Source organism: Pelodiscus sinensis, chromosome 3 (genome assembly GCF_052426305.1).
Source record: "Pelodiscus sinensis isolate ZL-2025 chromosome 3, ASM5242630v1, whole genome shotgun sequence".
Taxonomy (NCBI): domain Eukaryota; kingdom Metazoa; phylum Chordata; order Testudines; family Trionychidae; genus Pelodiscus; species Pelodiscus sinensis.
In genome coordinates this window covers 128,972,138-128,993,313 of record NC_143054.1, presented here as the reverse complement: position 1 = coordinate 128,993,313, position 21,176 = coordinate 128,972,138, and the positions used below count along the sequence as shown (strand labels likewise).

Below are 21,176 nucleotides of genomic sequence, written 5' to 3'. Positions count from 1 at the left end.
TGGAATGAAGGTCTGATACTAGGACAGTGGTTCCCAACCTGTGGTCCGTGGACCCCTGGTGGTCCGCAATGGTACTTTAGGGGGATCTGTGGAAAGTTTTAAAATAGAAATTAAAATAAATGTACGGAGCCTCTCGCAGTTAGCACATCCTTCAAATCGCGTTGCTTCCCAAGGCTTAGGAAATAGTGTGGGCTGAGGGACTTACTGGCTGCCAGCACAGAGCCTCTAAGCTCCCAGCCATGGGAGCTCAGCTGAGAGGCTCCGTGCCAGTAGCCAGCAAGTCCCTTAGCCCGTGCTGCTTCCCGAGCAGGCTGAGGGACGCAGCTTAGGAAGCAGCAGGGACAGCTGTATTGTTTGGAGCAGGGTCCGTAACATTTTAATAGATTGAAAAGGGGTCCTTATGCCCCCAAAAGGTTGGGAGCCACTGCTATAGGATATAATATCCTTAAGTGAGGAGAGATGATTTTATTAAGTTAGCAGACTTGGATTCTGTTGATGTCTTTAGGAGCATTAATTCGTGTCTCAGTTGTAGTATAATTAAGCACAATAAAATGTATACTTTTTTTTTTAAACTGGAATTTATTTTTTTTTTAAATTTCAGGATCAAAAAAAGTATGAAGCAGAGGAATGTATGAACAAAGCTGCTTGGGAAAAGACTATGAGTAATAATCAGCAAAAGTAAGTAAAAGGTCTATGTAATACCTTTAGCACATCTGATTGCAAAATGCCATGTGCACTTCATATTAAATCTTAATCTGGGACTGTTAAATTTTTATTATGCTTGAATTAAAATAGTTTGATTGTAGGTAAGTAACATTCACTGATAGCCTTCACTAATAACCAACAACATTACTTACATTTCAGAAAATTTTAGAACACTTAATATTTTGTTGAGCATATATCTTTTGAAAAATAATTCTTTCCAACGAAAGGCTAGCTAGTCTATCCAGCGGTATGTTTCTCCCATTGCATGTGAACTATGCAATTACATATGTGGCACAAGTTGTTGCAACCAGCTGATTAGCTCACAAAACTCACTTTCTTCTTCAAATGCTGGTTCCTGTGTAATTCCGCGTGTGTCCAGAGATTTTAAGAAGTAGCATCCGTTGTCCCATGAGAGAGATCTACTTGTGCTCCCAAGCAAGGGCATAAGAAGCATTCTGGGTCAATATCTTCTCAGTTGGAATCCAGTGCCCTCTCTTACTTCAGCCTTTCAGAAAATGTAATTATGACTGTAAATAGTTATTCTTTAGCTTATTCAGTTTCCCAGACTAGGGGCTCCCTTCCCATGGTCTGGGACTATGCCGAGACTCCTGAACGTCTTAAACTGTGTCTCTTGAGCTAGAACCTTCTCAGTCAGCAACGAACACCAATACTGCTTACTGTTTGGGTATGATATACACATTGTGGTGAGGTGCAGCATTTGTTTCTTGTTTCCACAGAGAACTCACAACTTGTGAGCTTCATTTTATGAAACATTTAATAGACAAGGCTATCAAGTCCCTCTTTGATCCAGTCCAGAAAGACCACTCACTCTATCAGTCTCATCAAATGAGCAGCACCCTTCTGAGCACATGCTTAGGAGTGGAGCCCCTCCTGTCCTAGCCAAAAGATTCTTCTTCTAGGGCTTTCCATGAGAGTAGGGGACATTCTTCTGGGCTCAGATCCCTAATAAGCACTGTCCATAAGAGACAAACTCCTTCCCGAAGTCAGAAGGGCCCTTATGCACACAACCTAAGGAACTGGCTCTGCAAAAAAAACTCCACAAGATGGAAGGTAAAGTTCATAGAAAGAAGGATCTGTAGGTTCTGTCAGTGATATCGGGTATCAAAGCACAAGGACAATCATCCACTGGTCCCATTCACAAGTGCAGCTCCAGAGTCTGGTACCGACACAGCTACCCAAAGAATGCACCAGAACAAGGAGTGTACAGTGCCATCCATCAGAGTTCCCCACACACCAGAGCAGACTTAGAGACCTATTCACCACTAGAGGGCATCTTCCTCCCTGACTCTCAGCCTCTACTCTTATCTGACCCAGCCCTCCTGAACATTACTTTACCAATAGACCATATTGCTAGCTGTCCCAGGAACTGTCATACTTACAGCCATCTGGGGAATTGCCCTAGTAATGACAGTTTTGCCATTGCAAAAGGAGAAATTTTGGATTTGGATGAATCCAGTGAGCTACTCCCTCCTTCTCTAGAGAGAAGCATGCCTGGGCAGGCAATCCAGTACTGATGGACACTGCGGTAGTGTGTGAATCCCATGTTCAGCAGTAATATTTGCTTCTGTCCTTTTTTTTTCCCTTCCCCCAAAATCCCATGTGTGATCACAACTCTGCCATCACTAGGGGACACCAGAGGTTCTAGCTGAGCAGGACCAAGCAGAATCTTAATCATAAGTAGTTTGTAATGGATTATTGAGGTCTTTCCACTACTCTTCAGAATATAGTTCAGTTGCTATCTCTTTCACTTTCCCTGATACAATAAGCCTAAAGATTCAGAACACAAACAGTAGAACCTGTGGAAATTGTCCTGTACTATTCAAAAAATCATGCCAACTTTGACAAAACACAGTACGTGTATTTAGGATGAAGAATTCGAAATAGTACATCCTAAAACACGCATGCCAAATTTACCAGTTAACCTTTGCTTTCCCTGGCCTGCATTCTGGGATAGGTATGTGAAGGACTAGTTGACTATCTGATAAGCAAATGCTTATCGGATAGTCGACAGGACAGTCTGGTACCGACGGTCGCTTGCTTACCTCCCTTGCTGCCTCTATCAAAGGCAGCAAGGGAGGGGGGAAGAAGAGGGGCTACTTAAAAGCAGCAGTGCTGCTTGAAGCCTGGGTCCAGCCCCCAGGCTCCATGCAGCGCTGCCACTTTGAAATGCCGCATGCAGCCTGAGGCCAGCTGGGGTATCCCGAGGCTGAGGGCGGAATTTCAAAGCAGCAGCACTGCATGGCGCCTGGGATCAGCCGGGGACCTCAGGGCTGTTGCTACACTTCAAAGACAGAGGCGCCCTGTCAACTAATCAAATAGTTGATGTAAAATGCATCGACTATTCTATTAGTCAATTACCTGATACTTAACATCCCATATTCTGTGCTGTGCCTTAAAGGTGTTATTCATAACTTAGCTAAGAAATCAAGAGGTACACATGATTTTATTTATGCCCTCCAGAATGCAAATTATGTATCAAATTGTTAGTGAATTCTGGATAATAACTGGCTAACTGATTAAACTGTTCAAGGTATTCAGTATACTGTCTTTCCTGGGTCTTAAATATTAATTAGGCATTTTATAATCTGGTTCATATTACTTTTTCCTCAGTCTCTCTCAACGTCTGGATGCAAAGTCAAAAGATATTTCCAAAATAGCTGCAGATATCACCCAGGCAGTCTCTTTGTCACAGGGAATGGAAAGGAAAAAAGTGATTCAGCACATTAGGAGAATGTATAAAACAGATTTAAGTGCCAGTAGGCACTGGCAGGAACTTGTTCAGCAACTTACACATGATAGGTAAGTGGTGGCCATTTTAGATCTGTATTGCTGGACTTAAGTGGTTGTTCTGTGTACTTGTGACATTAATGTTATAAGCAATTGAAATGCATGTGCTAGTTTAAAACAAAATTAGGTTAATATGATTTGTACTTTCTAATAATACTACAGCTTCTAACACTAAATATATTTTCCTCTATATAAGTGGACAATCAAATGGCATTTTAGATGTTAGAATATCTAAGATGGGCACTTTGTCAAATATATTCAGTGCACATAATGGATGAGGAGAAGGAATAACATAAGATTTTACTATGTTAAAAAGGCATAGTAGTAAAAGTGAAGGACTAATACAGGTCTGGTTTGAGTGTTTTGCATAAACTGTTATCTTCCCACCAGTGTTGATGCAAATATATTAAGCCAAATCAAGAAATCATGACTGGCAACAAAATGCTGTATCTTGTTACTGCAGAAACAAAAGCTTACAAGACCCTTTTAAAAAGAGAATGGCTCAAACAATGTGCAGTCTCAAACTTCAGAGTGTCCATTATGATCGTACAGATTGGACTTCCCAAAACCAGGAGTCCATCTGGCAATATCCATGGTCTGAGAGGACCATGGGGGTTCCCCAGTGGCAAGAGCGCTGGAGGCTGGGAGCCCCAGTGGCAAGAGCGCTGGAGGCTGGGAGCCCAGCGGGGCTACAGATGAGGCTGGCACCAGAGCCCAGGTAGTGTAGCAGGGACTGCAGCACCCCAGGAGCAGGGCCAGAGACGCAGCAGGCTAATAGTTGGGCCAGGGCTGGAGACACAACAGATGAGGCAGCCCTGATAGTGGGGCTGGGGCCAGGGATTCGGCAGCCCCAATAGTGGGGCTGGAGCCAGGGCATTCTGGGCTGCCGGGGTCATAGCTGCTCGGCAGGGGGGTGCAGCTGGGGCTGGCAGCAGGGAGGGAAGGTAGTCCAGGGAATTGGGAGCAGGGGACCTCCTCTGGTCTGGCAAATTCCTTAGTTTGGGACTGGAAAGGTCCTGAGAGTGCCAGACCAGAAAGGTCCAACCTGTACTTCTACATCTGAACAAGTAATATTAGGTCTGAGTGTAGTAATTTAATCTATTAAGCACCACATTATGTACCTTGGTACTGTTACCTATTCCCTTGGTAACTTTTAAGCACTTTCCTAACCAATCCAGTCGTACTTATTTATAAGTAGGTCTATTAAAATCCATGGAACAGCTTGTGAGACTAAGAGTCTGCAAAGATCCAGTCCTCTGTTTAATAGCAACATGACATGGCCAGTGTTTCACTGTGAAATTCATGCCTGTTTATAATGGTTAAATGATGAACATTGATTAGAATCAGTGGGCGCATATATATGTGTGTGTGTGTGTGTGTGTGTGTGTTCTAAAATGCTAAAATATTTTCATTTTTCAGAGCACTCTGGTATGATCCTTTATACTACCCAACATCTTGGCAGTTAGATCCAACAGAAGGCCCAAACAGAGAGAGGCGCCGTCTGCAGAGGTGCTATTTAACTATACCAAATAAATACCTACTCCGAGATAGGCAAAAACAGGAAGGTAATAACACTTTTAATATATAAATAAACTTGCTCCAAAGTTAGTGTGTTAAATGTTAATCCATTTTTCTTTTATGCTTTTCAATAGAAGTGATCAAACCCCCTTTATCTTACCTATTTGAAGACAAAACACATTCCTCTCACTCTTCCACTGTAAAAGACAAAGCAGCAAGTGAAAATATAAGGTAAGCTTTGAATTAGGAAGAAAGTCTTACTCAAAGGAAACTTTTATTTTTTGCCTTTGTTTATGCAAAGAGTATGCAATGTTTTCTAACAAGGAGATACTCTTTTATATAAGACGACTTCACTTGTTTGTCATAAATTAAGAACAGCAAATATAGTAAAGTGGTGGCTGATTTGAGAGGTTGTAGTGGGTTTACAGTCACTTCTAAGTTGCTGATACTAAATCCTAACCATCAGTAGAAAGTCATTATCTGGCAGGTACTGGGCCTATAATCAGTGACTTTGTGATTCATAGCCAGAGATCAGCATTGCAATTGAAACTTATTGGTGCTTTCAGCAGAAGCCCAGAAACAAATGGATGTGGAGACTCAGTTATATTCTCATCCCTTCATTGGTTAGCTGAGTAAATCTGCATTTTTACTGCCCATACTATATTTATTTAATGAATAATTAGGTTTTAACTTTGCAGTGCTGTCAATCCAGAATCTTTCAAAAGCACCAAAGGAGTTTAAAATAAGATCTGGGCATGTAGAAAACAAATCCTAAATTTGTACAAGTGAATATATATTATAAAATTTGAGCTTGGTATTTCTCTCAAAGTTTGACCTTTTTTTCAGATGCTCATAATTCTTAGAGATGAGTGGCTAGTTCTATATGTTCCTTTGGGATCTGAATTCTTGAGTTCAAAGGAAAAAAGTCTACTTGGTTGAAGTGTGTAGTATTTGAGACTTCACTTTTTAGATAATTACTAAATTTCATGACTTGTAAATGTTTTGATTTGTATATATGCAGAGTAAATCGAAGATGCATCAGTGTAGCACCTTCTAGAGAGACAGCTGGTGAATTGTTATTGGGTAAGTAACAGTTTCTATGACTACATATTTAAAATATTCTTGTAAAATATTCTTAATTATAGAGCAGCTTTAATGTCTTCTGTAATATTTAGGAAAAACGTTATCATAGTACTGTAGAACTGAAAGGGATCTCAAGAGGTCATCTAATCTAGTTCCCTCCCCTCCTGGCAGGTCTAAGTATTATCTGGTATAAATCTAATTCTCTTCATATAAGCAGGGCTTGCTGAGCCGCGGAGAGCCCTGCTCGCCCGCCACGCTGTCTGGTGTTCTGCACATGCGCAGATTGCCCGAACCCGGCTCTTCCGGGTTGTAATCTACTCGCCACGGGCGAGTAGATTACATAGATTGTCGAACCCTGCATATAAGTGTCAATTTGTCTGGAGTGGCTCATAACTCTGAGTGCCTATCTTAAGGTACACTGTCAGAAAACAAGGCAGATACCCCTAAACTGGTGTTATGTTCTATAATTAGACTTCACCAACATGGTAGCATATACAACAAGGAGTCTTGTGGCACATTTAACGACTAACATTTGAGCATAAGCTTTTGTGGGTCAAAACCACTTTGTCAGATGTAAGTAGCAAATGTAAACTCCTTGATCACTGTAATAGTCTCACCATGGAGTCATGGATATTCCCCTTAGCCTTTTCAGTCTATTTTGCCACCCAAACAGACTGGATTTACTGATAAATGGTCGCTTGCATCAGAAATCACACCACATTCAGATTGCTTCCAGTCCCAACAGGCCAGTCACTTACCCCAGATCAATCGGTACCCTAGAACTTACACCAAAGACAACTTCTGTAGCCAATCCTATCATAATTAGAAAAACAAATGAGTTATTTAAATGGTTGTTAAATGAAATGCATATACACAAATAAGTTGCCATCCAAATTCTAAGAGACAGAATTACAGGAAAGACCCTCAATTCAGAGTGTATTTTTGTAGACCCAAATCTGCCTTGAGTTTGGTTTCTCTAATCTTGTGAAAGTTCAGCAGAGTGATAGCTGGTGTGAAGATTGTTCATTTACCTCTTCCAGCATTCAAAGTTGTGGAATCAGGCCTTCTGCACCTACTTCACCATGAGTTGATGGGACAGTTAACAACATTTTTGTCTTATAATAATAGCCCATGAAATGTTGATGGTCCTCCTAAATGGACAGGCGGAGGAGCGGGGAGCATGGGAAGAATCCCTGTACTTGAGTTTGCAAGTTCAGAGTAAAATTTCTATGCCAGGGGTCAGCAACCTATGGAATGCAGTGCTATAAGTGGCACACAAGGTGATTTTTCTGTGGCGCACGGGTTGGGAGCTCAGCCCTGTGAGCCTCAGGATTGCTGCACAACTGCAGGCTGAAGCATCCAGCTCTCCCTTCCTGCGGTGGGGGGGGGGGGGGGGGGAGATGGGCAAGAGAAGTGCACACACAGCATGGTCTAGGAGCTGTAGTGGCCCAGCAAGGAAGACCCCGTGCTGAGCTCTGCATCTCTGGGGCTGCCCCTGCTCAGCCTGGGAGTGCAGCTCCTAGGAGATTAACCCCTTCCCCCACTGCACTACAGGCTCTGTCTCCTGCTCTTGAAGGGGGCAGGACACTGGGGCTGCTCTACAGATTGGTGCTGGGGCCTGGGCTGTGTCATACTGCTCCCTGTGGTGTGTGTGCCAGGGTGGGGGAGCCCTTTCCCCAGGGTTCTGCTGTGTCCAGCTGGGCTGGGGCCAATTCTTGAACCCCAGAAAAGTAAATTTGGCCTATGGGAAGCCCTGAACCTCAGTCCTCCCTGTCCCTCACCTCATGGGGCTGGAGTGCCAGTGTGAGGTATTTCAGTTGGGGGTCACATCAGTGCGAGTTGAGAGTTTTTGGAGGAGTTTTTTGCTTCTCATTTGTGTGGTACACAACTGATTTTTCTGTGGGTCAGTGGTCTCTTACCCAAAAAAGGTTCCTCAGCCTGTCATAAAGAGAACATTGAATCTGTTTGTGTTAGACATAAATTAATATTTTACTTAGTTTATCAAACTTCATTTTAAATAAACATGAAAAGGTTAAAATGCTTAATCTGTGTAATTTAAACTAAACTGTTCTCCCCAGCTGCAGCAGTAGCAAAATGGTTCAGGCATAATTATGTAATTAACAGGGAGTTTCCATTAGCAACTGGTGGTCCATGGAAAGGCTTGCATTGACCCAGGTAGTCCACGGCGTGCATGGTGGAAAGAGTTTGTGATCTACTGGAGGAGAGACCAGATAATATGATGGTCTCCTTCTTGCCGTAACTCTGCGACTACCGGAGTTGCACCTGCTCTACCCAACTAGTCAATTTGGCCTTCCTTTCCTACAGTTTTCACAGGCGTGCTCATTGGAGTTATTGTTACTTCGTAAAGTAATACAATACTTGTCAAAAGATAGATTTCATTTAATTTCCACTAAAGTGCTGTCCTATTTACTTATTATTGTGAACAGCAATGTTGGTGTTTAGACATAATGTGTAATCATATTTATATATGTTAATAGTACAATGTACAGACTAAAGACTAATTAGTAACAGTCACATTTTGTATAAATATTCCTTTCTGCAGGCAAATATGGAATGTATTTTGTTGAAGACAATGCTTCTGATACAGTAGAAAGTTCTGTGAGTATGAACTAAATTTTTGCATAGATCACAAATTTTCTAAATTCTCTAAACTACAAGGGTATGTCTCTACTAGCTCGTTAATTCGAGCTAGGTAGGCAAATCAGGGAACCAGGGTTGCAGCAGGGCAGGGTAGCCAGGTGCACCTTGGGGGGACACTGAGGCAGTCTGCGGGCGGCAGTGTGAGGAATGCCTGTCGGGCCAGCATTAGAGAGGCCAGGGCTGGGCTGGGAGCCCCAGGGAGAGGAGTCCAGGAGCGGGCAGCCAGCAGGGGCGCACTGACCTCCTCTGATCTAGCAAACTCCCAGGTTAGGGACAGCTCAGGTCTCGAGGGTGCTGGACCAGGGAGGTCCAACCTGTAGTTTATAAAATTTTCCCAAGTACAAGCCACAGTTTAAAGTAAATTACTACAAACAACAGAGCATTGGTTTACAATATGCAGTATAAATAAACCTATTGTATGTTCTTCAGAGTTTTCATGGGGAAACTGAACCAGCATCATTTTCGTGGACATATGAAGAAATCAAGGAAGTTCATAAGAGATGGTGGCAATTAAGAGACAATGCTGTGGAAATATTTTTAACAAATGGAAGAACTTTACTCTTAACTTTTGACAATACAAAGGTAACAGTATGGCATTAAAATTTGATAATATATAATATGTATATAAAGGTATTTTTATAATTTCTTGAACACATTATGTGTGTTTTCATGGAATACATTAAGAAAAATTATGGGTAGGCTCTTCTGAATTTTTATATAATCCTGGAAGCTGCTATGAGTTAAGGGCTCAGCCAGGCTTTTTTGACAGACAGGATGTGTGTCACAGGTATGTTCTAAAACCATGGGACTAAACCAGTTCAGTCTCTTAATGTTGTGACTTTTTACCACATTGTTATGTTCTTAGCAGCTCTCTAGAACTTTGTAAATGAGAGAATCTTAGAGGACTTATATGGATTTATAACTTTTTAAATGTGTTGCTTGATTTAAAATTACAATAATCTTTTTAGGTCCGTGATGATGTGTACCACAACATCTTAACAAACCACTTGCCTAATCTTTTGGAGTATGGGAACATTACTGCTTTGACCCACCTGTGGTACACAGGACAGATTACCAACTTTGAATATCTGACTCATTTAAACAAACATGCTGGCCGCTCTTTCAATGATCTCATGCAGTATCCAGTATTTCCCTTTATACTTTCGGACTACACCAGCGAAACACTGGACCTAAATGATCCATCTGTTTATAGGTAACATGAAATCTTTGGAATTACTCCTTTCCACATAACTCCTTAAACTGGTTGTTTTCATAAAATCCACTTATTGATCACATAAATCAAGACTTAGGAAGTACATCTAGTCTAATATATTTGAGTGACCTTTAACAATATAGATGGCTCATCTAGTCAATTGAATAACATACCTGTTGTTGCCAACATTTATGTTCACAGTAGTTGGCAGGTCTTGCTCAATACCCGCTCTGCACTGTCTCACTTCCTGATATGCATTCCTTTGTCTTTAAAACAACAACAACCCAGCCTGTAACCAAAACATCTTTAAAAAATTGCAAAATATAATCAAAACCACTATCATGCTGTATGAGCAACCTGACAGATACCAAACCTAAATGTTAATTGTAAATGGACTCAAAACAAAGCAAGGATCTGTGTGAAGGTCAAAAGCAGGGAATATGAAGAGGAGTGTGAGCAAAGTGCCCCAGATAGTGCGCATTGCTCCTCAAAGGTGCTGGGGAGCCAGTGAATGCGGTCCAGAGGAACTCTGCCGGGATATGTGAATGGTGAGAGGAATGGAAATAGGCCCCACAATCGCAGAGAAGTGAGGGAGAGAAGCTACTGCAATGCTAGTGGCAGCAGGGAGATAGACTTCTCCAGGGTGAGAGGCTGTTCTCCCCCCTCCAGGAGGAACAGCCAAAGCCGAGTACCTGTTTCGGGGAAGGACTGACACTCTCAGGGCCAACAGACAGCACCCCTGGCAGGGGTAAAGAGAGAGATCTCCCCTTTGTTTTCTGATTATAAATGTATTTATTTTTGTTTGCGAGAGGAGTCCTCCTTGGGCCTACCTTGAGATCTACTTTGAAAATACGGAAAAAGGGGGTAGATGCACACTGGTCAGAGTGAGGCTGATTTATGGGGGAATTGATAATTCTGGTGACAGAGGAGGTGTCTTGGTACACTAGGAAAGGCATTACTCTTAAAGGGACGTTACAAGTCAGGATTGAAGAATCTTGGTGGGGGTGATGTGGGGATGCTGCCTGTTGCCTATACTGTGCGATTACTCTGTGGATAGATGACTTTCATTCCTCTCCTGAATAGAGCTTTTTTGTTAGGATTTGCCTTTATATTTGTCCTCTAACATTTTAACTCCTCTTTTCAGCTAAATTAGTTTGAGTCTTTATAATGTTAATTGACAGCTAATTGAATTTTCTACTTTAATTATGACAATGACAAGATGTCACCATCTTTTTTTATTACAGAAATCTAGCAAAACCCATAGCTGTACAGTCTAAAGAAAAAGAAGATAGATATGTGGATACTTACAAGGTATCTTAAACTCTCAATTGTATAGTGTTGTCTTCTGAGAACTAAAACCAAAACAATTTGGAGACTTTGTTTTTACTATGGGGTTTTTTTTTTGTTTTGTTTTTTAAATTATTTCTATGGGACACACATTTTTACCATGTTAAGCCTTTTGGAAAAATAGATCACCTTCTGTCTTGTGTGTGCGTGTGTCTGTAACAAAAACAAAAGAAATCTAGAATATAATATTAGAAGTTGCAATGCATCTTTATTATGTATGTTGGGTTTTAAATTTATGACCTACCAGATTAATATATATGAAGTTAACAAAGCAGCTAAAGAAATATATCTCTGTAAATTGGTTTGTCGTTTGTGGTCTAAAAATTATTTTGTACCAACTGTGTTCTTGTATGCAGTAGGACAGTTATGTTTTCTTCACATATCCTGGGTAATTGATCAATTAAACTAACTGCACAGTCTTACAATAATTTTCTCATTTCCTAAGATAAATCTAGTTTGAAAACAGATCTGATCATATAGAATAGTAGTATTCCACTCATGCTGCCTATTCTTTCTACAGAGCATTTGTTTAAGTGACCAGGGCCACAAATATCATGTTTCTAGTCCCTCTTACCTCTGTTGAAGTCTATAGAGAATGACTGGATGGGGCTGAAAACATTTACACATGGGCCTTACATTTAAATTGGCATCAAGGTCTGGAGCATGTTTTGACAAACATATGTATGGACTTGTTCTGGTTTTAAGTTTTTAGTGTGGAAAAACCCACATTATGACACCACAGTGCTCCTGGAGAGCAAGAACAATATTTACAATAAGAGCAATGCACTGAGACAGTTGTGTGGTCTGTTTTAAAACTTTTATTGTTGAAACATTTATTGTTGAATTGATTGTAAAATGGAATTTTGAATGGACCTATTGATGTCGAGCACTATTTCCTCTTCATTCAATACATCAGTAAAATGTTCTTGTAGATTGTCAGTCAGTACATTGCCATGGTAGTAACAGTTCTTGATTACTAGATTGCTATATTGGGCTCGAGCATGTGAGTGCTAGGTTTTCTAATGTAATGAATTGAACATAAATATTTTAATGGCAGTTTCAAACAGATGTAAGACACAATTCACTTAGGCACCTACTAGGATTTTCAAAGAATCTCTATTTCTACCTAAATAGCTTTATTAATCTAGCCCTAAGTTTTCTTCAAAAGTAAGGTGTTGGGCCCCAAGTCACTTTGGCACTTTTGAAAATGTCTTGGATCTGATTTTTCTGCAGCTTTTGCTCCAAAAACTCATATTTAGTATGCCTTTAAATTTCCTGCTCTAAGGATTAGTTTATGAACGAAAGAGTCAGATTGTTTCTTTGCTACAAGTTCTAGTGAAAAACACTACCTTTTTGTAAAAGTTAAATGGCACCCATTCTGCACTATAAAGTTACATGTTTCTGATGAAAGATTAAAGCAACTGGTGCAGCTGAATTAGTGCTTAATAGAGTTAACTGCAGATGTAGACTAGGACAAGCCACAGTTAATACAGTTTCTGAAATCCATGGTTAAAGTTTTGAGGTGTAACCAGAAGCATTGGAAACAATTACTGGAATAGTCTCTTCGAGTATGTCTACACTTGCACCCTAGTTCGAACTAGGGATGCAAATGTAGGCATTCGAAATATTCAACAAAGCGGGGATTTAAATATCCCGTGCTTCATTAGCATGATCTCACCGGTGCGTTACTCCGATCAACAGCTATTTCGAAAGTACATGCCAGGATGCGTTAGTTCGAACCAAACCCCTTGGTTGAAACTAACGCATCCCGGCGTGCACTTTCACTTTCGAAACAGCTGTTGATTGGAGTAACGTGCCGGCGAGATCATGCTAGTGAAGTGTGGGATATTTAAATCCCCGCTTCGTTGACTATTTCATTGACGATTTCAAATGCCTACATTTGCATCACTAGTTCAAACTAGGGTGCAAGTGTAGACATACCCTTCTAGAAAACTAGTGGGCGGTAGAATGATTACATTACTTCAGACACAAGCTATTTTTTCAATTAGAAAAAAAACCTTATCAGACCAGGCTCTTCATTCTAAATGAGTTTATATTCTTCAGAAATTGCCTGAGATAGAAGGCATCAATGAAGTGCCAGACGGATGTATCTTGTATCATGTATAGTATCTCAGATGGACCCTTGCTGGCAACATTGCTTAAGTTTAAGTAGCATGTTGGATAAGGAATGACACCCACGTTTTACCTGTTCTTCCTGTTCTAGTATTTGGAAGAGGAATACCGTAAAGGTGCTAGAGAGGATGACCCAATGCCTCCTGTACAGCCTTATCACTATGGATCTCATTACTCCAACAGTGGAACTGTGCTTCACTTTCTAGTTAGACTGCCTCCTTTTACTAAAATGTTCCTGGCTTATCAAGGTAAGATTAATTTTGTTAAAAATGATGATGAATTAAAAAATGTATTACATCTCACATTTAAAGTTAAATTATCAAGCGTGGTAAACTTAGAAATCTGACTTACCTTGACAGTGGACCCATACTGACACTTTCATAAAGAGAACATGTAATACATAAATTCTTTGTGCACCTCACAGAGCTTTACATCTTCAAAAATGTCTGTACATCTTCTGTGATCTATTCCAAAAAATCTGGCATCTATGGCTTTTAACTCTAAATCTCTTAGATCTCACAAATAGCATTTTGGATCTAAATATCAACGCTTCAGCCAAACTAAGTTGATGAACTTGAATTTTTTGAAGTCACCAATGTGCAACCAGCATTGTATGTTTTCCTCTTACCAAGTTTGGGTTTGGGTTTTTTCATTGCAGATCAAAGTTTTGACATTCCAGACAGAACCTTTCATTCTACCCATACAACCTGGCGCCTCTCTTCCTATGAATCTATGACTGATGTGAAGGAGCTTATCCCTGAATTTTTCTATCTTCCAGAGTTTTTAGTTAACAGAGAAGGTAATACACGATAATATAAAATTATCTCTAAAAAGGCCCAAGGATTGGGTCTCTGGGTTGAAACTGTAATTCTGTGTTATGGTCAGGTTTTTTCCCCCATGTATTTAATTGATTGTGAAGAGGAAACTTAGCAGGTCCATGTACTACTATAATCTTATTTGATTTCAATAAAACCATAAAAGTTAATCCAGACAAAGATGTTATGTTTGGTAAATGTAGAAATTTCAAATCAGTATTTTTATAACTGAAAGAAGATCTGCCCCTTTTCCATTGAGGGTGTCATGCTTCTGATAACTGTTTACTTGTTTCAACTGGATATATTTTAGGCTAGGCTACCCTAGGATGCTTTTGACAATCTCAGTCATTTTGAGATCATTTACTGTCAAGGGACTTGTGGCTAGATCCAGTAAGGTGCTGGTTGCCAACAATGCCCAATAAAACCTTTTGGGAGTTGAGGCCACCTAACATCTCAACATTGTTCAACACCCTTGTAAGACTTGTTAGTTGTTCGTTTCCTTTTTATAGTTCAATTTTAATTGGTAGCCCTCTGGTGATTATAGCAAGAGGCAATGTTAGCACTGAGTACAGTAATTCCTCATTTAACACTATAGATGCGTTGCTGAAAATGTTTGTGCTAAGCAAAAACGTGCTATGCGGGGTCAATTTTCCCATTAAAAATAATGGAAAAGGTGGGAGTTGCGTTTCAGGTGATGGTGGCAGCAGCAAAGTCAATTTTTTGTTGGTGCTCAGTCATCAACGTCAACATTAGATATCTAGCAACATAAGATACCTAGCAACACAAGTCGCCACGGTTTGTTAAAACACAAAGAAACACATGTGAGAAGAGGAGTGTTGTGACTACGTGTATTCATCTGCTCATGTGTATTACCACTTTTCACCAACTTATGCCGCCACACAAAGTAGTCTGCCACTTGATTATTTTTGTGTTATTTTGGGGACGGTCATGTTATTCAAAAAATGTTCCCTAAAAAAATTCGTGCTATTGTGAAAACATGTTAAGTGGGCACGTGTTAAATGAGTAATTACTGTAGTACCATTCTGAACCTCAGCTACGGCTGTTGTGCAATGGGGAAATCATTTGAGAGGTTTGGGGGGGGGGGCGGTTCTCAACGGTACCATAAGTTTGAAACCAAGATGATTGGAATGCTAGTAGTCTCAGTGGATAGAGTGTACAGAATACATGTGAGAAATCCATGTATTTCTACATAGATATTGCAAGCCATTTACTGGATACTTAGTTCTATAATATTGTTAGATCCTTTCTACACGGGGGTTCAGAAGTATGTCATCACCTTTCCACCCAGAACTGTGTTTAAGCATACTTCCCTGCAAAGATTCAGAAAAAAGGCCTATAAATTCACAAGGCTTTTGAAATTGCTGCTCAGAGTGAAATGGATGCAGATTTTTTTTTTCAAATACAGATAAACCAAAAATGTGGAACATCTCTGGGCATACTAGAAAAAACACTTATTTTATGATGTTTTTTGGAGACGATCCCTGGAGATTGTGGAACTGTGGTAGGCAGAAAGAAGCTATAGTTTTGGGGGTTGGGGGTGTTGTAGTTCAGTTGCTTGCTGATTCAAATAACTTTATTCATATCTGCATGTGTTTTTAACACTGTTAGATAAGTTAGACTATTGAAAGAATTAGTAAGTATCAAGTGCTACAGTAATACAAATGGTAAATAGAGCAGTCTAAAATCTCCTCTTCACATTTCTAGGTTTTGATTTTGGACTGCGTCAAAATGGCGAAAGAGTAAACCATGTCAATCTCCCCCCATGGGCTCGTAATGATCCCCGTCTCTTCATCCTAATTCATCGTCAGGCTTTAGAGTCTGACCATGTCTCCCAGACAATCTGTAACTGGATTGATTTAGTGTTTGGGTACAAGCAAAAGGGCAAGGCTTCAGTTCAAGCTATCAATGTCTTCCATCCTGCTGTAAGTATGTTTGTGTGAAGTAAGCTGTTCATAGTACAACAGCATTTGATCTGTGAGTCGGTTTAACTTGATTGTTTGGAAAAAATCCAACTTCAGGCAAAGTCTATTGAAATAGCTAACTATCAAACAGCACAGGAAAAGGCTGAATATTTTAAATGAAGAACTAGTAAAATCCCAGGGTCTTTGTGATATGAAGGTCAATTATGACTATTTTAAACCATTTTGTGCTAAAGCTATTGAGGGAATGGTCACACCACGTGTCTGCTTAAAAGCTATTAGACAATGTCATTGTTTGCAATGATATCTAAAAATGCAATATTTTTATTTCCTCTTCTCTCAAAAAGAGGCTTGTCACTCTGGCAGATTGCAACAAAGGCTGTAGCGGAGATAAGTGAAGTTCAGTGTGTCTGATTAGGGAGCACATTTGTACTATTCCCTCCTCCACAGTCATAATGTGTGTTCCTTACTTTATTCACCTGCTACACAATGAATGTCCTATGTAAGCTGCACCTCTGCAGTGACTTTAAGTTGAGATCACAAAACTGTTAAGCCTCTGCATTACACTGCAAAAGCCTCTAGGTTTAGTCAGGACGGTGACAGGAGAACCAGATGTCTGAGAACTTGTCAATTTCAAAATAATTCCTAAATTGTATGTTTTCACGTCTCAAAAATTCATTCTTTGAAAGGCTTAAACCTTAGCAGCACAGCATCCTGACTCTGTCCAGCCAGGCGCTCTCACCTGCTGGTTTCACTGACTGTAATTGAATTGTTCATTGTAAAATAGAGTATTTAAATGGCACCTTGATTCTTGCTGCTTTTCCTTAGTACTGTAGGATATAGTTCTGCGTTCTTTTGCCTCTAGAAGTCCGTTTCAGAGGGACTGAAGATTTTGGCCTTAAGTTTGTGCAGTTTTGGTTGGAAACTTTTTTTTTCCAAAGCTGACTTTACCCAGCTTTTGTGTTTTGCTGTTTTACATTTTAGACCTATTTTGGGATGGACGTTTCTGCTGTTGAGGATCCAGTTCAAAGAAGAGCTCTGGAAACAATGATAAAAACATATGGACAAACTCCTCGTCAGTTGTTCCACACAGCACATGTCAGCAGACCTGGGTCCAGGCTCATAATGGAAGGAGAACTTCCTGCTGCCATGGGTTTATTAGTACAGTTTGCTTTCAGAGAAACCAGGGAGCATGCCAAAGAAATAGTATATCCGGTATGTAATTTGATTCACAAGATTGCTCAATGTTCACAGGCTGTAATTAGTGCACTCTGATGTACACATCTAAATAATTAGCCAAACAGCTGCACTTACAGGATATTAATGAAAAGCGTTAGCAATATATCTTGCACATTTAAGACATTTCATGATTATGTGAATTAGAGCAGAAATGGCACAGTGACTTGGAGCACTCGAGCTTCTAGAGGAACTGTCTGGCAGTGGATTTCTGTCTTTGCTGTCCCTGGTCCCAGAGTGTATGTAGTGTGTGGAGGAAGATGCTGGACTGGAAATAGTTTTCTCCCATTCTCTCTGCACAGTGGAAGGGGGGAGATTTTTCTGCAACATGGAGCACCAAATAGTCTCATACGTTGAGGCAAATCTGTTTCAGTGCATGCCCATGTGTCTTTATGTAGAAAGTACTGTAGTTAGTAAATATGGGTGTGTCTAGACTACATGCCTCCTTCGATGGAGGCATGTAGATTAGCCAGATCGGAAGAGGGAAATGAAGCCGCGATTAAAATAAATTTAAATTTAAATGGCTGCCCCGATCTGCCGATCAGCTGTTTGTCGGCAGATCGGGGCAGTCTGGACGCGATGCGCCGACAAAGAAGCCTTTCTTCATCGGCACAGGTAAACCTGGTTTCACGAGGCTTACCTGTGCCGATGAAGAAAGGCTTCTTTGTCGGCGCATCGCATCCAGACTGCCCCGATCTACCGACAAACAGCTGATCGGCAGATCGGGGCAGCCATTTAAATTTAAATGAAGCCGCGATTATTTTAATCGCGGCTTAATTTCCCTCTTCCGATCTGGCTAATCTACATGCCTCCGTCGAAGGAGGCATGTAGTCTAGACACACCCTATCTGTTACCGTAGACTGAGCTTCAAGACATTTTGCTTCAGACCTCTTGCAAAATTTAGATCTGGAGAAAAGCAAGCTTTTTCACCTGATATTTGCCTGTAAGCAAACAGAAGTAAAGAAGAAATTTTAAAGCAGTTCTTCTGTTATAGTAGGATAACTGTATTGACTTTTTAGTCACATTTGCAGTATAACCTCATTATCATTCTTCTCACCCTTAAAATTTAGGAATAACTAATGGAAAAACAGACACTCTAATTTCCATGTGTAAATGTGTGTGAAATTTGCAAATGAGTTTTGTTTAAAAAATATCAAAATAATTACTTTGTCACTTCTGCCAGTAACCATTTTTAAAAAATCCAATTTGTTCATGTTTGTATGCAAGTGATTTTTAAGTACCCATAAACTATAATTTATATTTTAAAATACCAGCGATCAGATTGACTTTTTTGGAGTTATAAAAGTACTGAAATGTGAGAGTCTCCAATAAATTGAGGACCACTGGGATATGCTTATTGTGCAGGAAGCACCAAACATAATTCTTATTAGATCAGTATAGTTCAACTTGTCAGCTCTCTGGTCTTTGTCAATAGGGAATGCTTCAGGGCATTCTGATCCTTAAATTGCACTTCACTTTTAATGCTATATCATGGGAGAAATCTATAATGTAAAATTGTATTTTTGGGGGTAGTATTTGATATATTAAAAAGTAGAATAAATGAAAACTAGTCTTTCTTAAAGCAAAGAGAATGCCAGCACTTGCAGTGCACCTAAATGTTTGCTTGCTGGCTGGTTAGGTAATGGTGAATTCTTGGTCTAGTGTTAAAATATGTGGTGGTGGGCAATTTTTATCAACATTTTGTCTAATTTAGCATTGCTTGTGGTAAAAGTCTGCTTCACTTCAGATGCTTATTTTCTCCAAAACCTAATTTGACCCATGTTTATAGAAATGGAAAACTGATGTTTCACTAACTACTTGAACCTTGCAAGTTACCAGTTTTCCAGTCAAAGCCATAACTAACTCGCCTAATCAACAAGTTGGCACAGTAAAAGATCTCACCCACCTTGTTGCTCTGAATAAATAAATTCATTTGAATCTAATATCTTGGCGTATGCCATTAAATGGCCTTTTTCCTATTTTAATTTTTCTTTATAACCTAGTAGTGGCTAGATCCTATCATATAAAGCAATGCAAGAGTAGGATCATTTATAGGAGTCCTATGTATGATGCACTTTTTCCTCCCTATAAAATAGCATTGCTTCATTACACTGACTATTTTAATTGATGTTTTGTCTTTGAACTAGAGTCCTTTGCCTTGGATAAAAGGCTTAAAGTGGGGAGAATATGTAGGTTCCCCAAGTGCTCCAGATCCAGTTGTTTGTTTTAGCCAGCCACATGGAGAAAGGTTTGGCTCTCTGCAGGCTCTACCAACTAGAGCCATCTGTGGTTTGTCTCGAAAGTTCTGCCTTTTGATGATATACAGCAAAGAGCAAGGTAAGGAAGCCCTAGAAATTGGTTTAACATTTATCTTCTACATCTGAACTACTGGCAAAACTTAACTAATTGCCTAGCCATAATCATGCTATAATGTCATAATTCCACTCTAATACTCCAGCAAAGTGTCCAAGCTTGGAGTCTTAATCTGCAAAGGATTGTAAATAGAATTAAGTAAATTTTTAATAAAGGTGCTAGATTTCAAGAATTATCAGTCAGTTGGGTATTTTTGTTAAGTAACTAGGAGTTTTAAAAATTTTCAAAACTCTAGAAACTCTCAATTCTTTTAGTGATTGTATATGTCCATTCCATAGTAGCTAAGTGCATGCCCATCGGAGATTTTTCTCCAGTTAGTACTTGTTTGGGATATGAACATCTTCTCTTGTCCTATGCCACTGCATGCAGGCATAAATGGCAGAGTTGTTCTCCAAATTTCCTCATTTCTTTCTTACTGCGCATAACAGTTTTTGGAACAATTATAGGCTTGCTACTATAAGTTCTTCACTCATTTCTCATTAAAATATATTCAGTTTTTTGCTTAGTTTAGTTGCATAGTTATAAGATAGAAGTTTCAGTGTTAGATCTTAGGCTGACCAGTTCAGCTCTTGATTCCAGGAGTGATACTGGAACCATATCTCAATCTCCAAGATTCAAATAGTGTCATTCATGGAGCAAACTAATGCCAATGAGAGACCCACATCCAGGCTGCCTTCAATAGAGTCCCAAGTGTCATATCTAAAAAGGGTTTAAGAAGTGTTGCTCAAAGGATAGAATGGCCAGGCTGAAGTGTGAAGGTGGCACTCCATTCTCCTTTGAAGCCATCTAATGCAGAGCGGGCATCAGGCACATCCGCATTGGTCCAAAGTGTTCTTTCTGTTTTGTCTGAATCCAGAGATCAGTCTGTCAGCAGTGCTAATGAAGAGGCACAAGACTAGGCTTTAGTACCTAACTTTATATGATCTCTGGTACTGAAGCTTTTGAAAGGTGAGACACCTGGGAGGAATATTAAAAAGATGCGCCTCAAAACAGGCTTTAATTAAAAAGGAGCCATGGATTCTGAAATCAGAGCAAGATCCATTAAGCACCACCCCCCAAATACCAACTACAGCTTCAAGCTATCCACTAGTACTACAGGAACAAGATGCACTATCTGTCCCGTCAAGACTGGAGGCGTATACAGAGGCTACAGTGTTACTGCACCTTCCAATGCTGGTTTCCCCAGTAGCACAGGAGTGTTTTATCTGGTATTGGTATCCAAAGACTCTACTCTAGTTCCTCCCCCATTTGTGATACAGTGTTTCCTACATTTAAGCATTTTACTGGCCAGGAGTTTCAAAAAAATTAGGATCTGAATACCATAGGCCCCTAAAATAAGAACAC

General features: G+C 40.0%; 1 protein-coding gene across 5 annotated transcripts in view; it reads left to right on the top strand.

The window, feature by feature from the left end:
- The window catches only part of LYST (lysosomal trafficking regulator), a 153,916-nt gene that overhangs the window by 115,423 nt on the left and 17,317 nt on the right, over positions 1-21,176 (top strand). For all 5 annotated transcript variants that reach the window (XM_006122067.5, XM_075924800.2, XM_075924801.2 and 2 more), the window contains 14 exons: positions 602-678; positions 3,337-3,525; positions 4,933-5,078; positions 5,166-5,262; positions 6,053-6,114; positions 8,678-8,733; positions 9,205-9,357; positions 9,744-9,988; positions 11,233-11,299; positions 13,560-13,716; positions 14,127-14,267; positions 16,009-16,226; positions 17,208-17,438; positions 19,607-19,796. In XM_006122067.5, the coding sequence (XP_006122129.3) occupies positions 602-678; positions 3,337-3,525; positions 4,933-5,078; positions 5,166-5,262; positions 6,053-6,114; positions 8,678-8,733; positions 9,205-9,357; positions 9,744-9,988; positions 11,233-11,299; positions 13,560-13,716; positions 14,127-14,267; positions 16,009-16,226; positions 17,208-17,438; positions 19,607-19,796 (2,029 nt within the window). The remainder of the gene's footprint in view (positions 1-601; positions 679-3,336; positions 3,526-4,932; positions 5,079-5,165; positions 5,263-6,052; positions 6,115-8,677; positions 8,734-9,204; positions 9,358-9,743; positions 9,989-11,232; positions 11,300-13,559; positions 13,717-14,126; positions 14,268-16,008; positions 16,227-17,207; positions 17,439-19,606; positions 19,797-21,176) is intronic.